Source organism: Crocuta crocuta, unplaced genomic scaffold, assembly GCF_008692635.1.
Source record: "Crocuta crocuta isolate KB4526 unplaced genomic scaffold, BGI_CrCroc_1.0 scaffold14, whole genome shotgun sequence".
NCBI lineage: Eukaryota > Metazoa > Chordata > Mammalia > Carnivora > Hyaenidae > Crocuta > Crocuta crocuta.
This window is the reverse complement of record NW_027530209.1, coordinates 4,488,720-4,505,208: the sequence shown is the minus strand read 5'-3', so window position 1 is coordinate 4,505,208 and position 16,489 is coordinate 4,488,720. Positions and strand designations below refer to the sequence as shown.

The following is a 16,489-nucleotide window of genomic DNA, read 5'->3' as shown; positions in this document are numbered from 1 at the left end:
TTTTTTTTTTTTTTTTTTTTTTTTTTGTTTTGCTCTTTAGGTAACACATATTTATAATGAAGTTTGTTCCTTCATCAATCTCCTGAATGCTTACACAGTAGCACCACCACATCAATATATTGAACATCTTTGTTGAAACATGTTAGCATTTAATTAAAACAAGCGGTCAAAATGATGGGGGAAATTCTAATAAACATTATCTCGTAATTAAAATCTGATGAACAACCTTATTATACTTGCCTCAAATCTTTGAAAAGTTGTCAAACGAAAATCTCCTTAAATTCCCGAAAGCAGTAATAGAGAAAATAATTTTTGAATGAAAACATCCAATAAATTTCTATATGTGCCTAAGGTTTTTAAGAGACTTACTTAATAGCTTCCCTACTACAATACCACTATTCATACTCAGAATTCCACATCCAACTTACATTTTTAAAACTTCTCTTGCTTCTCCAAAAGAGCTACAAAAGACATTACTGGTTGCCTGGCAATTAGAACTAGGAATCAACCACTAATTAGAAGACAATCATGAATAAGTTATCTACTCAGTACTGAGATGAATGAAATAATTGGCTGTGGAAGTTTTTTAGGGACACTTGAAAGAAATAAACTTAAAGAAAGCAAGTCTTAGGGAAATAGAATAGTCAAGGGAGAATCGTCCGCCATCTTGTTGTCACTGGTCATGTTATAACAGCTTTTTAAAGTGGCATTAAAACCAGGCCAACCATTTCTCATTTATCCCCCTGAAGCCTCAATGATTACTCACAATGGTTTCCTTTTGTAAGAGTCAGTTTCAAGCTGCTCACTTACTGAGACAAATCCTGGACGCATCCAAGCTAAGAATCTTTCATACCAAGGGGAAGAATAGGGAGCTTCGCTGAAGGAAGGGGATTTTATTCAGTCTTCCTTAATTAGACAGGACCTCCATAGATGCTTTTGCTCTAAGATCATTTACCCAGTGTTTATCACTCTGATGCCAATCTATGCAATAATCTAAGCTATTATTTTGAGGTTCTAATTCTGGTTAAGGAATGATACAACTGTTTTGCCTTACTTGGTGAAGCTAAAGCTTCATAAATTATATAGTACTATAATTATCTTTTAATCTGTTAGCCTCATACGTAAACATCATTACATTATTACTTTTCGTACTTACCTGTAGTCTGCTGTTGGGGAATCTGAGTCTGATGTGGCAAATTCCTAGAAATGATTGACATTTTTGAGTAAAACTGTCTTTGTCTATACACATGTAAACAGACAGCAGACAGAATAGAATGAAAAAATGTATAGTTAAAAAGCTCCCCAGAAATCATCTTACCCAGCACAGCCCCATGAGTTTATGGATGAGGAACCTGAAGTCTGGGGAAAATAAATAATAATATTTGCAACCTTCATAAAGTGCCTACTAAATGCTAAGTTCTACCTCATAACAACCCTAGGAGGTAGGTATTATTTTCCCCAACTTAGAGAGGAGAAAACAGGCTTCAGAGGTCCAAGGCTACATAGCTAAGAAGCAGTAGATAAAGCTGTGAACACAGGGATTCCAGGCTTGTGCTTGTAGCCTTTATACTTTCAGATCTAGGTTTAGAACATACATACACACTCACACAGAACAACATACATATCCATCTTCATTCACTGTGCCAAATCTGTGCTGTTGTATCCCTGACCCAGGGAATGACACTGGCCATTCATCCAACTGCAGTATTCAAGATGTAGAAATCATCATCAGCCAAGCCTTCCTTCTTCTTCAGTCCCCACATCCCAATCTTGAGAACCCTTGACGATTCTTTTTAACCTCCTTTGAATCTGTCCTCTTCTTCCCCACCTCTGTTGCTAACTTGGTTGAAGCCATCACTGTTTCTCACTTGGATGTTTGCAACTGACTGGATTGTCTCCTTAGTCCCATTCTTACTCCCTTATAATCCACTGTGCACGTTCTAAGACACAAATCTGATTACGTCATTCAAACAACACACATTTCATGGTTTCCTTACACCTACCTGCAAATTAAGTTCCAAGTTCCTTAGTGTGGCCCAAAAGACTATCAATATATCTGGTCCCTACATGGAGTACTCCCTGAATTGCTTTAAGTAGAACCACCATCACATCATGGCCATTACCTCTCTTGTACCCAACTGGTTCCCATTTGTCCTTGAAAACTCAACTTAAAATTTGTTACAAAATGGAGTGCCTGGGTGGCTCAGTCAGTCAAGCATCTGACTTAGGCTCAGTTCATGATCTTGCAGTTTGTGAGTTCGAGCCCCGCGTCGGGCTCTGTGCTGATAACTCAGAGACTGGAGCCTGCTTCAGATTCTGTGTCTCTCCCTCTCTCCCTCTCTCTGCCCCTCCCCAGCTCATGCTCTGTCTCTCTCAATAATAAATAAATGTTAAAATTTTTTTTTTGTTACGGACACGAATTACTCTTATAACGTAAAAATAGCCCACAAGAAATGCTAACTAAAATTTTTTAACTTTTATCTTTTTTAATTAAAAATATCTCAAGTACCACTTGTTCTATGCCTCCTCACTCTCTAATCAGTCCCGTCCCATTAGGTTACCATTTAGCATGGATTTACACACATGCTGAACTGTCACTGTGTTTCTCATCACATAATGTTTACTTGGCCCAAAGTGCCTTAACAGTAAGAACCCTTTATTTTGTTTAGTATCCTCAACAGTAAGCATGCAATAAATAATTTTTAATGGATACAGGCAAAAGTGAAGACACTTAGATTCACAGAATACATGTGTTTGTTAATGTTCACACATAGTTTCAAATATCGATATTCAAATTCATTTGCAAAAATGTACAATTTAGATTCTGTGTGGAAGAGATTCTAGGAGTCCGTCCCTTGCTATGGAGTAGGCCTTGATGCATGCCAGGGGTTTTCAGAGGTTTTTTGTTGCCGTTTCTCTTCAGCAACAGAATTCCTTTTAATTGAAATCCTAAGCAGAACTCGACGTACAAAAGAGATAAATGTGAAGTTGCCTGGGTTGAAACAAGGGAGCCAGGAATCCCGCCTGCTTTGTTTCCTTTGCCCCACATGCTGGTCCCTAAGGCATTTCTAAGAAACCTCCAAGAAACAGAGTTTGAAAACCATTGATCTGAATCATTTCAGCCAGGCAAATATTATGTTCCAAATACAACGATCTAAAGTGGAAAGCTGTATATGCTAGTTAAATACTGTTTAAACTCTTAAATTAATCTATAGAAATGTTAATGACTTCAAGTAATTTCTTTTTAAATTTTCAGTTCCATTTTAAATATATTGTTAACAAAATCAATTCTAGTTCAATTCAAGGAAGTTACTTAATAATTCATCCCAATAATTATATTCTTTTTTTATTACCTATCAGCCCTACTTATCCTTGTATGGTCTCAGGGAGCATTTTGTTTGTTTAGTCTTTCAGTATTTCACATGATGTATTTATAGTGGTTTTGATCTTGAAGGATCAAAAGATTTATTTATAAGCCAGAGAAAAAATAGGTTCTAGATTTAAAGACGGAAAACAAACAATTTTCATACAGAAGTCAAAATGCAATTTCATGGGCATTTGGGAGGGGGATAGGAGTTTTGTTCTAACTTCTCAGGAACAACTAATTTGGTTTTACCTATTCTACATTAGAAGCTATTACACTGTACCTTACACACACACACACACACACACACACACACACACACACACACACTTACTTCTTCATTTACCATCATCTTTGGCTCTACCAAGCCTATCAATGGATTAAATCAATACATTTTGACAAAACAAAAATACTGAAGAGGACAAGCCTTTCAAAAGCCCTAAATCAAGGATACCCCAAATTCCAAATCAGTATCTGGCTAAAGTGGTTGCCACCCCCTCGCTCCTATCTGCCAGCCCAACTTACCCTTCTGTGGAACACAGTTTGAAAACCAGTGATCAAAGTCAATCTCCACCCTGTTGTTTCTTCTCTAGCCTCTGATTTTTTTTTCTCTTCCTCTACACTCCTAAACTTTCTAAGTAGTAATGGGCTTGGCTAGGTTTGAGAAGAAACGGTTGAGAAAGTGCCAAAGGAAGGTAGCAATAAATCTGAAGATCTATGAGACAGCAACTGTGTTACTTTGGTTTAGGGATCTACCATTACCTGCAGTGCATGTCCCACTTGGTTAAGTTTGAACAAGGTACATGCACTACTTGCAACTTCAAATGAAATACAGATGAGTTACATAAAAGTGCTTATATGTGCAAACAGGTGCTTAACAAGAAATATGTGGAGACACAACATGCCCAGAATCTCCGGGGTGTGCACACTTGGCTCTGTTTTTGTGGGTGCCCAAAACTGCGACTGCATGTGAGCCTGAGTGTCAGGGTGTTAACACATCCATGATGGGCATACTTGAAGTGTGAATTCCATCGAGGAGCTGAAGGGAGGCCCCTAGTAAGAGCACTGCTTCAGGCATACTGGAGAGATGCCGGAGTAACTCGGCTACAGTCAAGCAGACCAGGCAGTGAGAAAACGGAGGCATTTCCATCATTGGTGAAAGCAGACTGCTAAAGGTAATTATACAGGAAAGTGTGGCTGACCTCAAATGGAAGTCCAATAATCCTTCAAAGAAAGGACCTATATAAAGTCATTAAACTGTTTAGAATAATTACATTATTAATGGACTGACTGAAAATTATGTGTAAACTGCATTACACAGAAAAAAGATTTAAGAAAATGGTATTTCTCTATATTATTAGCATTAATTATTTTCTAATTTTGCTACCATTAATTACATGCATTTAAATAGAAAATTATGTAAATTAGCCATTGCACAAACTTTATTCTTTAAGGAAGCAAAGGTAATAAATTGCAAATTAATAAATAAATGATTGGGGGGGAGCACACGATTATTTATTATTTGTACAACCATTTTAAGGTTATTTGACATTCTTGGATATCCTGTAGAGTAATTCTATGAGTAAGGTTGATGATTATCAACCCATTATATTCCTACTTGTCTTAAGACTCAAAAGCAAAGAAGGGTTAAGTGATTTTCATTAAGCCACAGAATCTGTGCTAGAGTTGAAAATAAATGACATTAGTTTGGCTATGTAGAATACAAAATACTTCTCTTTTGAATGAGTATGGAGCCATTTAACAATAAGTAATATATTTAATAACAGTAATATATCTTTGGAATTTCCCAGTTATTTCAACAAAATTGATGTTGCTCAACCCTTAAATTTTCTATAATTTTTTGCTAACAAAAATGCTGATTTGGACCCCTCGCCTACTTTCACTAAGGAACCAGGCCACTGGGATTAAGGACGAAAGGAAGGACTCAGAAACATCTATAGTTTTTAATTTCAGAACCTAATTTTCACTAAAGTCAATGTAGAATATAAATAGAACATAAATGAGAAGGGAGACATTCATTTATTTCTTTTAGTTAGTTTCCCCTGCTCATATAAAGCCAAAAGCAAGCCCACCACAGCTTTAAACTGAAGCAGTACAAGCCTACAGAACCAAAATTCATCAGAGATACTGCATCCATTGCTGAATTAAAAAAAAAAAAAAAAGTTCAAAGGCTCTAAAATATTCTTGGCTGCCTGACACTTCTTGTCAACAGGAAACCATTATCTGGGTACCCTGAAACATTCTCTTCAGCTGATATTAACTTTCATTGAAACCTAATGTTTTATTTATGAAATTTTACCATAGCTACTTCTCATTATTACCAAAGGGAAGACAAACAGAAAAATACTTTAGATAAAAGTTAAAATGATTAGTTACTATATCGCTAAAAAGAAGACTTAATTCTAGATTTCTATTCATTAATTTTGAAAAGATTAAGCATGATATACCTCCTGTTTTCAGGGAGACCCAATGACTCTGGATTAGCCATCATGTTTAGTATAATGAATAAGAAAAATTTTGTATAGACAATTAAAATCTTTCTAGAAAATTGGGCACTTTTCCCTAGTGCCCATTACATATGAAGTAGTATCCATTACATCCTATGAAGATGTCTCCCATTCAAGGAAAGTTGACTGATACTGTGTTGGGATAAGAAAAGGATTAACGATGAGGCAGATCCACCCGCTAGAAAACCATGTAATATGTTACAAATTTTAGAATAAATTCTTTTTTAGAAAACCGAATAACTGAAATCCTCCAGTGCCTCCAGTGAATGCCTCCTATAAAATTGAAAAATTACAATTTCCCAGTGGTTTTTAGTTTATCAAGGTTCAGCATTTCTCTGCCCCAGTCAGTACTAATCAGTACTCATTTCTCACTTCTCTACATCATTTCCTCAGGCAGCAGAAGGAGGTGTGAAAAGGATAGCAGCTGAGAAATAGAAGCCCACAAACAGTCCCAACACTACCTCAGGCCCCTGGACTGCCCGCTTTCACACTTTTCCTTTGTACATCACCTTTTAGGGGGGAATCAGGAGAAACTGCTCCCCTTTTAAAACTCTAGGGGGAGGAGTGTGAATAATAACCCCTTCCCCATCTCCACCCCCAAAAGAAATACCAAGCTGGTGTTCTCAAATTCTAAAGCCTAGCTCCTTTAAGTATTTCAATTGGGAATCCTCAATGCCTTTTCCTGGTCCACCAGATTCCCAATCTGCAGACGTAGGGCCCTGGGACCTGCATTGCAAAGGCTCCACAGGTGAATGTGATCTGCAACTTGGCTGGAAACAACCAGGCTAGACTATCTCTCAACATACCTTCTACGACCTAAAATTCTATGACTTGGAATTTGATTTTCCCCATTTAAATCATTACAAAGGTTTGTTTTTGAGGTACATCAAAACATCTGTAATATGTTTTAAATTAAGTCTTTGGTCAAAACCGTAACCCCTAGGGGCGCCTGGGTGGCTTAGTCAGTTAAGCGTCCGACTTTCGCTTAGGTCATGATCCCGCGGTTCGTGGGTTCGAGCGGCGCGTCGGGCACTGTGTTGACTGCCAGCTCAGAGCCTGGAGCCTGTTTCAGTCTGTGACTCCCTCTCTCTCTGACCCTCCCCTGCTCATGCTGTCTCTCTCTCTCTCTCCTAGAAATAAATAAAACATAAAAAAAAAAAATTTAAAAAAAAAAACAAAAAAACCCGTAACCCCTAAACACAACAATGGTTCTGTGGGCAAAGCAAAATTTACTTTCAAGAATGACTTTANGAAATGGTGGGTGAAAGGGAGAGAAGCAAACCATGAGAGACTCTTGAATGCTGACAAAAACTGAGGACTGATGGATGTGGGGGGAGGGGGGATAGGCATGGAGGAGGACACTTGTGGGGATGAGCACTGAGTGTTATGTGGAAACTAATTTGACAATAAACTATTAAAAAAAAAATAAAAAAAAAGAATGACTTTATGGGGCATCTGGGCAGCTCCATCAGTTGAGTGTCTGACTCCTGATTTCAGCTCAGATATTGATCACAGGGTCATGAGGTCAAGCCCTGCATCAAGCTTCACACTAAGCATGAAGCTTGCTTAAGATTCTCTCTCCCTCTGCCTTTCTCCCCTATTCTCTCTAATAAAAAAAATTAAAAATTAAAATAAAGAATTGCTTTATAATGCAATCTCCAGCAATGAACAGTAATAAGTAAGGGAACAGCCTACAGAGAGAAAAGTTCTTACTATTAATGGTAACATGTATTCACTCCACTGAAAAGGTAATTAAGTACAGATGCAGAAAGCCTGACTGTATTAGGGGATGAGGAACATTCTTCAGAATATGTAGTTAGCGCTCTTCAAGACTCCAGGTCATGGGAAAAGAGGAATGTCTAAAAAACTGCTCAGACCAGAGGAGGCTAAAGAGACATGCCAATTATTGTGTCCCCAACAGAATCTTGGAAAAAGACATTAAGGGAAAAACTAGTGGAATCTCAAATTATTTAAAATAAATCTGAAGTCTCCTTAATAGTCAAGCACCAATGTTGGTTTCTTACTTGTGACAAATATACAATGGGAGCAATCGGGTGACATCTCTGGAAACTTTCTGTATTGTCTTTGCAACTTTTCCGGACCTCGAAAATCATTCCAAAATAAAACATTAAGTAATAAAGACATTAGCAAAGATCAAACCAATTTGCCCTGACATTTCCATACTATGTGCTCATTTTAACAGCCTGTTTATATTGTCTCTGTAACCTGAAATGTGGAAGGAATACTGTACAACACGAAATCGCCCTTCCTGAGCATGTACTCCATCTCCTGGTCCCTCTCCGGGTTTCCTTTCCACTGTCTGTTCAATCACATTGCCTCTTATCTGGATCAGAGATCCTTCTGAGGTCAATGACTACATTATCTTCGACTTAACATCAAGATAGGCAAATCATCCAATCCAGTTTTGACCTAATTCAGCACTGTCTCTTATCCATGTCCCAATTTTATCAAGTGCAAATAACTCAACATTTTTTTACTGTCTAATGAACGGTGCCAGTCTAGAGTCCTGTGAAGCACTGTACCAAGAAGGAAATATTACTGTGTAACTGACATGTTACTGGGACAGCCCCTCGTCATACAACTGTTAGGAGTTCTCTTTACCTCACGCTGTTATAAGGTTCTCTAGATCCTAGACTGACTTGTTTCAAAGATCCAAGCGAGTCTCCATGCTGCTCTGAAGGAAAGCTTTGAATGTTCTGAGTCTCACTTAAATGCCAACATAAACTTTCAGCCATATCCTTATGCCTGAATATTTCTGGTGTCAAGCCTGACGAATAAACATGAAATCCTGAAGCTAGCCAACTTATTTATGAATGATAAAATCAGTAAAGTCAGTATGAATATGTGAAGATGAAGCACAGGCCCTTGTGGGAAGGGTTAATGAATAAATACCTGGCAGCATTATCCAAGCTTGGACTTGGTTATCAAGTGCTGTAATACCTCATCTAAGGTAATATCTCATTTTAATGTTGAGAATTCAGTTCAACCCAAATGACCAAACTATTTATGTATATATTTATATATACTTAGCACTGAAATAAAACTTGAAAAACATGCTTTTTAAGGTAAGGAGTTAAAGCTGAATTTGCGTAAAGGACAGCTGTGACGAACGTGATACAATGAATTCCCTATTATCTGGCATGGTTGGAAAATGAGGTTAATCACATATTCTGGCTTATAGGGAGTTACCATAGAGACAGTGCACATATTATCCATTTCCAAGAATAAAAGAAAGATAATATACACTCAACACTGAAACTACACCAAATGTAATTTAATTTTCCTCTGATGAGTCAGACGTACTTGATGATCTCGCAGTGCCTCAGAATAATCATTGTGAACATCATCAATTATCTATGTACCCTATTTAGATAGAAGTGCTAGTTAATGGAGTTTTTCCATTAGCAGAAATCTGAATAATGTGAAGGTTTTCTGGACTTAAAAATGCGTATATGGTCAAACTGTTGCAAGTTCAAGAAAATAACCTATTGCATTTGCAAATAGATAGATCTGATCAACATAATGACAGTCGATGGGGTTATGGAAGGACCAGGAAGATGTATTGGGTTGTAAACTAGACAGAAAATTTTATAGTCTTTGTATATTAGTAGCAACCTTGCAAAATCCTAACCACAGAAAATCAAAATAATTTTTAAGGAGCTATTATTAGTCTCAAAATATATAGTTGGAAAGTCTATCTAAAAACGCAGCCTTTTTCTTTCCTTTAAACTTCACTAGCAATATAGTTTTACTGACTTACAAATATATTTAAGTTCCCCTACTCATTATAACAAATATTTCTCTATTCTAAAATGTGACAGCATTGTTATTTTATCAATAGGAGCATTTCCCAAGCTGTGTTCTGGAAGTTATGTCTGGCCTTTTTTCATGGATTCCTGAAGCATATCAATATACTCAAGTCCTCTGAAAAGTCTTGTAGTTTTAAAGCAAACAAACAAAAAAATGGCTTCTCAAGTATATTTGACCATTTTATTTTTTGAGGCTGTATGTCACCATTTGAAGAGTATATACCCAGATTTCACTGGCACTCTTGGGTAAAGAAAATACAAAATGGTAGCCTTAAAGACTTTGAAAAATTCTTTCCATTTGGAAATGAATGATAAGGTTGTTGATAATCTTCACCTAAAAAAAGCAAGAAAGGTTGCTAGATTGTGAGCTATTACAATACTCTTGAAATTATACTCATTTTTTCCGTCGGTATCTAATCCTGGTAAAGGGGATTTTAGGATGACCCACGAACCATCAGAGAGCATAGAAATCTACCCCTTCCATTCAGTACAACTACATTTTGTGAGACTTTGCTATTCACATCCCTGCTAGAATACTAATATTTCCAAAACTGAAAAATTTTAAATGTATGCAATTTTCTCCATCGTCTATGAGACTTGAATCAATTACTGTACACACACATGCACACATTAACACATACTTTTGCCTATTCAACACTAAGTAAATAATGTTAGAGTAGTTTGGGAAAATATAATACTTTTAGATTTCTGGAGTTTTTTGGACAAATTTATCAAATCTGACTAGCTAGTTTACTCCTATTAATTACTGTTTAATCTTCAAATTACCACATATATTTTACATGATTACAAAAAAGCACTTGCAGTGGGAAACTGTTTGTACCCAGTATGGATCCCAAGGAAATCTTTAATCAGTAAGAGGTTACCCTAAGGTTTATGTGGGGAGAGGGAGGTAGATTTTTCCCTATATCCATCATATCATATTCACAAAAGTAAAACGAAAAAGAGGAGGATCTTGAAAGCAAGCTTTGACTTCCTTGGGAAACTGAATTTAACCCATTTTAACATATGGTTAAAATGCAGGGGAGATCCATGTTCTTAAAAATAAATGACAATTTTACCTACAATCCCCTTATATCAAAGTTAAGCTTCTAGGCATATAAGGTGGGTTCTCACAGAGCAAATGGGGAATTTCCTTAATCCCTTGCTCCCAAAGGTACCCTTTACAAAGGCTTCTTCCAGGCTTTCTGATCATAGTCCTTCTAGTACTACAAAGGTTGGCACTAATAAATTATGCTTTTAGTCAAAATTGGAACTACTCATTTTTATAAATAAGCAGATCCTTTTACCCTGAGGCACAAAACATTAGATTAAATAGATCTCTGGCAATAACATTAAAAAGCAGGTTAACAGGGGTGCCTGCGTGGGTAAGTCAGTTAAGCGTCTGATTCTTGATTTCGGCTCAGGTCATGATCTCAGGTTCGTGAGTTCGAGCCCCATGTCACACTGACAGCATGGAGCTTGCTTGGGATTCTCTCTTTCCCTCTCTCTTTCCCCTCCCCTGCTTGTACTCTCTCTCTCCAAAAATAAATAAATAAGCTTTAAAAAATAAGTTAACAGAATCAGATAATTCTAATAATAGCTCTAAAAAAGAATTAATTTGTTATGTTTTAGGATATGCTTCTCTTTTCACAATTAACTCATCTTTGAGCAAACATGTTTAGTCTGTTAGCAGTGTCAGTTTCTTAAGTATTAAGGTGGACGTCATCTTCTTCCAACTAGTGAAGAAGAAAAGTGCATTTCCTGAAAGTAAGTCTTTATACTCGGGTCAGCATAGCGGGGTCGGGATCTATACCATCAATGTCCTATTGGTATTTTCTCTTAGAGTTATAAACAAACAAACAAAAGCAATAATGAAAGGTTCTGGTCCTTACAGAAATTAAGTAGATATATTCACACGCACTAATAATTACAGTACCAAGCAGATACTTACTGCTGTGTTTGCATCAGAGGCATATTGGTGCTCTCATAACTGTCTGTGTGCAGAGGGGGTATGATTTCCCCCGTCACAGGGTGGAACACAGGAAGCGTTGACAGGGGCCATGCTATCTCTCTATTCTTGGACATGTCACGAAGTTCTTTGGTAGATTTCTGAATAGCACTATGATGGACCAGTTGGATGCTAGGTCAAAAAGAAAGAAAACAACACATGTTTAAAATCATATATTAGCCCGATGGGTCTTCAAATTTGAAAAAATTATGAATATTTTTTCTTTTTAAAACAAGACGTTGTTGCACTTTTGGACACTCCACAAGTTATGTCTGAAAGAGATACATTTCACATACTTTTAACACAGCAACACTGAAAGTTGCAAATCAGCTTTTAAATAAATGTGTCTTGCATTAAACTAAGCTACAAAGCGTTGTGTTAATAATATCACAGCCCTAAGTGATAAACTAGCGCTCTATTTAATTTCTACGATTAAGATTAGACTACCATAGCTTTTCTATTGTTGCTTCTGATGGGGCATTTATAAATACTCACAGAAGTTTCATTTTATGGTAGGTTATTACTGTAGATTCAGGAAAGCGTGTATGAAAGGCCTTTTCATCTGTTCTCTGGTTTATAGAAATGCAGGTTGGGAAATCACATAATATAAATGGCAAGTTAATATTCTGAATCTGAAATTTTAAGTTTAATTTTTATCTACATCATCTTGTTTCCAAACCCTTTTTATTTTTTAGTTTCTACCACTACTAAACGTCTCTATTTAGAAAGCAGCTTTCACATTCATGAAATAAACTATGAAAGATGACAAATGAAAAAATAAAAGCATGACACACATGTGTGGAGCGGATGAGCAACTGAGAAGTGAGAGAAATGATAAAGAAAATAACAGGAAAGAAGACACTTACTCTGGTGTTTGCATGTTTCTCTTTTCCCTAGAAACAAAACAAAAGTTATGAATTAAATCATAGCATTGATATTTGGAACATTAAGACTATATGCTCATGGGATCTTGCATGATGTGGAAATGCTGACATTGTTACTATTAAATGCAACCAGGCAGCATTTGCCACCAGGTTGATGACATTACTTGGATGCGTACACATACGGAAATGGAATACTGATGAGAAACACACAGAAAAATGAAAAATAAAATGGAGATTAAGAATCAAGCTCTTGGAAACAAATTCTATGACATAATGAAATCAGGCTACATGTAAAAAATGGAAGAATCTGTTACTTGCTGCTTTATTAATTTTTTATCCTTTGCTTTGTTACCCTGGCTTCCAGATAGTCTTGGGAGATTATTTTAATTGACAGAGATGTCCTGAAAGTACTAACTAGTCATGACGTGAGCTCGTTACTCAAACTATATTCTTACTTTCAGTCATTACTCCTAGGTTTATGTGTAGAGATCCATATTTTTTAAACATTTAGATTATGCCACCCGTTTGACAGCAGAACAATTTCAAGAAGAATTCTGACCTTCACTTCTGAGCAAACTAAGACAATTTATTTATTTAAAATGCAATTACCATATCAATAGATCCCCGGCTCTGCACAAAATGGCTTATATAACCAAAAGAGCTATCCTCAATTATTCTGGGAACTGTTTTGCCACCATGAATTTACATCTAGCCTTAATAATTGTTGAATAAAGTAAGTGTATCTCCTAATTTGATTTACTGGACTCAAAACTACTTTAATCCATTTTAAAGGAATCAAGTACTGTAGTTTGACTTGAACACAACTTCAATTAATTTATAAAGTGTTTTATGAACCAAACGAAACTTGGCTCTTAATGGAATCTTATGTGTTGTTACCCTAGTAGGCTCTATAATTTTTTATTAGTGCTTTAAAGTACTCACACTCCTTCCCGTCGGCAGCACATGATATAAGCAAGTATTAGGAAAAGGACCAGTGCTACTGCCGAGGGCACAGCCAGTGTAATTAGGAAATCCGTGTAATAGTCTCTGCTTTTCAAAGAATCAGAAGGGGGTTTGTACTCTCCACCATCAGGTAAAATCCCCTCTCCTCGAATCACCTCCTGATAGGTGGACACTTGCTTTGTTTTATCAACCTGATATAAAAGAAGACAATTACACATCAAATTAATAGCTACAAACATTTCAAGAGTTGAAGATCTAGACATATCAAAACATTCTTTGACACACTGCTCAAAATCAGTCTCCTCCAATTCCTTTACTGTCTTGAACTCGTGGTTATTTATGGGAGCTAGGAAGTAAAGAGCAAAAACAATAAACGGTTGGGACACCTGGGTGGCTCAGTCCGCTAAGTGTCCGACTTCAGCTCAGGTCATGATCTCAGAGTTCATGAAATCAAGCCCCGAATCGGGCTCTGGCTGACAGCTCAGAGCCTGGAGCCTGCTTCGGATTCTGCCTCCCCCTCTCTCTGCCCTGCCCCCAACATGCTCTCTCTCTCAAAAACAAACATTAAAAACAAGTAACAAAGGGTTTATGTTGGCCTACTTTCTATGTCCTTTTCACAACATACAGACATATGTAAGGGAAACCATATGTAATAAAGCTATGTGTGTATGCAGATATTCTTTTCTAGAAGTTTCTATCCCCCAAAACAAAGTATCTTCATACTACTATGTACATTGCATGTTTCCTAGTGACAAACCTCTACTGCAGATGCTAACATACCATGAACTGGCTGATAACCAGGTGTGCGGGTATGGTTTCTAAGATTAATGAAAGAGAAAAGACAAACAGAATGAGAGACAATTTCTAAATGATTACAATCTTGATCTTTCTTTCTGCCTGAAGTAATTTTTAGGAAAGACAGCCAAGGGAGCAAGTCACTCATTCAATGCTACAATTTTACTAAATTCTATCCCAGAATCAAAAAATACACAACATTTGCACTATATTAATTTACCTCCACATTAACAAAATTGCTTTCACAGAGTTGCATTTAATTGTTAGTTTTTATTGGAGGTCTCTAAAAATAGCCAGGAGAAATTGGTTATTATGTTTACTCTCTGTCCTTCCCACCCCAAAATGCTGGGGAGAATGATTTGTGGCATTTCTCAGCATCTTCTCAAAAAAAAAAAAAAAAAAAAACCACTTGAAGAATTTTGTGAAGAATGCAATGCTAGTAAAACTTTATTTTCTGCTAAGAAATTGATGCTCTGCTTCCTTTAAGAAGGAGAGAACTAAAGTAACTGATGAATTTCCTCCTTCAATCCTTGATGTAGGAAGCTTGTTGTCAAACTTGACCTTAGGCTTTTTTTTTTTTAAATAAAGTTCAGGTCCTGATCTTCCATTTCTTTGATATCTTATTTATTATATTTACTGTTGGATTATTTCATTTAAGCCTTCGGAAATCTTTTGGGGTGAGATGTGACATATAAATAAATGCATGTAAAATAAAAAATGAAAATCCCAATCTTTCCATGTATAAAGTCTTACCATAGAAACTAAAATCTTCAAAGCCTGAGTCATCTTTAAACCTTTGGAAATGAGATAATATTCCTAAGCAGAAACCATTTACAGCAAAAGCGTAAGTAAAATGGTGCTGCTGGGGTCTGCCGCCCATGGATTCTGATTACAGGTGCCCCCTCAAGCTATGATTGTGGCCACATAGTCTCTGGCACCCTTGCTCTGCAAATCCGACATTTACCTATAGTACACATAAACCACAGCATCTTCATAATTTTACTTGATTTAAGAAGACAAAAAAAGAAACTTGTTTTCCTAAGACACAGCCACATGCAAAGAGGAGTCCGGGCCAAGGGCCACAGGTGCTAAGTGCTACAACGTGAATACTATGTTCTCCCATACTGGATCCGGGCAAGTTGCCTGCAGTCAGTTCCCTAAGACATGAAGTGACAGTTGTGTTTATGTGTCAATAACTTTGTTCAAATGTCAACTTTAAACTTAGATCGAATTCACTCACCACCAATCATCAAGAGTTGAAAGAAGTTAAATCTAAAGGTCACTAAAGAAGTAAAACAACTTACCTATCTTCCAGAAAGCAAGATCAAAAAATATAAGTTTTATATGAAATATTATATATACCAAGTGTAGAGGAAACCTTACCTACATTTTCTTTAGTCTTTTAGCATGCTAATTACAAGGTAATTTAAAAAGAGATATTTAATATTTATGGGGTTGTGGGAAAGGTTCTGGTTTTGCACCCCTGGAATTGTTCCTTATTCCTTGAATTCTACCTACAATTTGAATTTCTAGGATATTGACTCATAACACAACATTGGTTTGTTTTCAGATTTATTAATGTGCTACAGTCCCTCCTTCCAAAGTGGATAGTGGCAGCATATTTGAGAATTTCTTCACATGTCACACAGATTCCATAATTTCTTCTGACTTAGCAGCCACCTGGATGTCCAGGCAGACCATTTGGACCACCTGCCAAGCTAATGCAGCCCCAGCTAATCAATAGCAGACTCAGGACAAAAGTGGAAAGCCTCTTTCCCAAATGGATGCACTGGCAACAAGCTTGCCAAATCCTTAACGTCGAGAGAAGTCAACTGCGTTAACAAAGTAAACCTAGGATTTGTTCCTAAGAGCCATTCAGGTTTCAGTCAAATGTTATCTCCAGCCATATCACTTCTAATTACATTTGCAAAAACAAAGTAAAAAAACTCACCAATGAAATTTTGCACCAGTCAATGTAAAATTGAGTACGAAATTTTTTATCACATGTTATCACAGGCTCCATTTCTTGACTGCATCTCAATTGATTCTGTGGATTTTCAACTTCTCGTAAACAAGAAGAAAATGGTACATCGGCACCAACCATGACATAAACGCTG

The 16,489-nt window shown here is 36.7% G+C and overlaps 1 protein-coding gene across 5 annotated transcripts in view; it reads right to left on the bottom strand.

Moving 5' to 3' along the window:
* The window catches only part of SGCE (sarcoglycan epsilon), a 69,925-nt gene that overhangs the window by 2,148 nt on the left and 51,288 nt on the right, over positions 1–16,489 (bottom strand). The window contains exons 6-11 of one of the 5 annotated variants that reach the window (XM_077765386.1): positions 16,324–16,486; positions 13,557–13,768; positions 12,597–12,623; positions 11,674–11,862; positions 1,157–1,200; positions 241–275 (exon numbers count right to left, since the gene is read on the bottom strand). In XM_077765386.1, the coding sequence (XP_077621512.1) occupies positions 241–275; positions 1,157–1,200; positions 11,674–11,862; positions 12,597–12,623; positions 13,557–13,768; positions 16,324–16,486 (670 nt within the window). Of the gene's footprint in view, positions 1–240; positions 276–1,156; positions 1,201–11,669; positions 11,863–12,225; positions 12,300–12,596; positions 12,624–13,556; positions 13,769–16,323; positions 16,487–16,489 lie in introns of those variants that run through there. The other 4 variants (XM_077765387.1, XM_077765388.1, XM_077765390.1 and 1 more) reach the window with 4 other exon arrangements.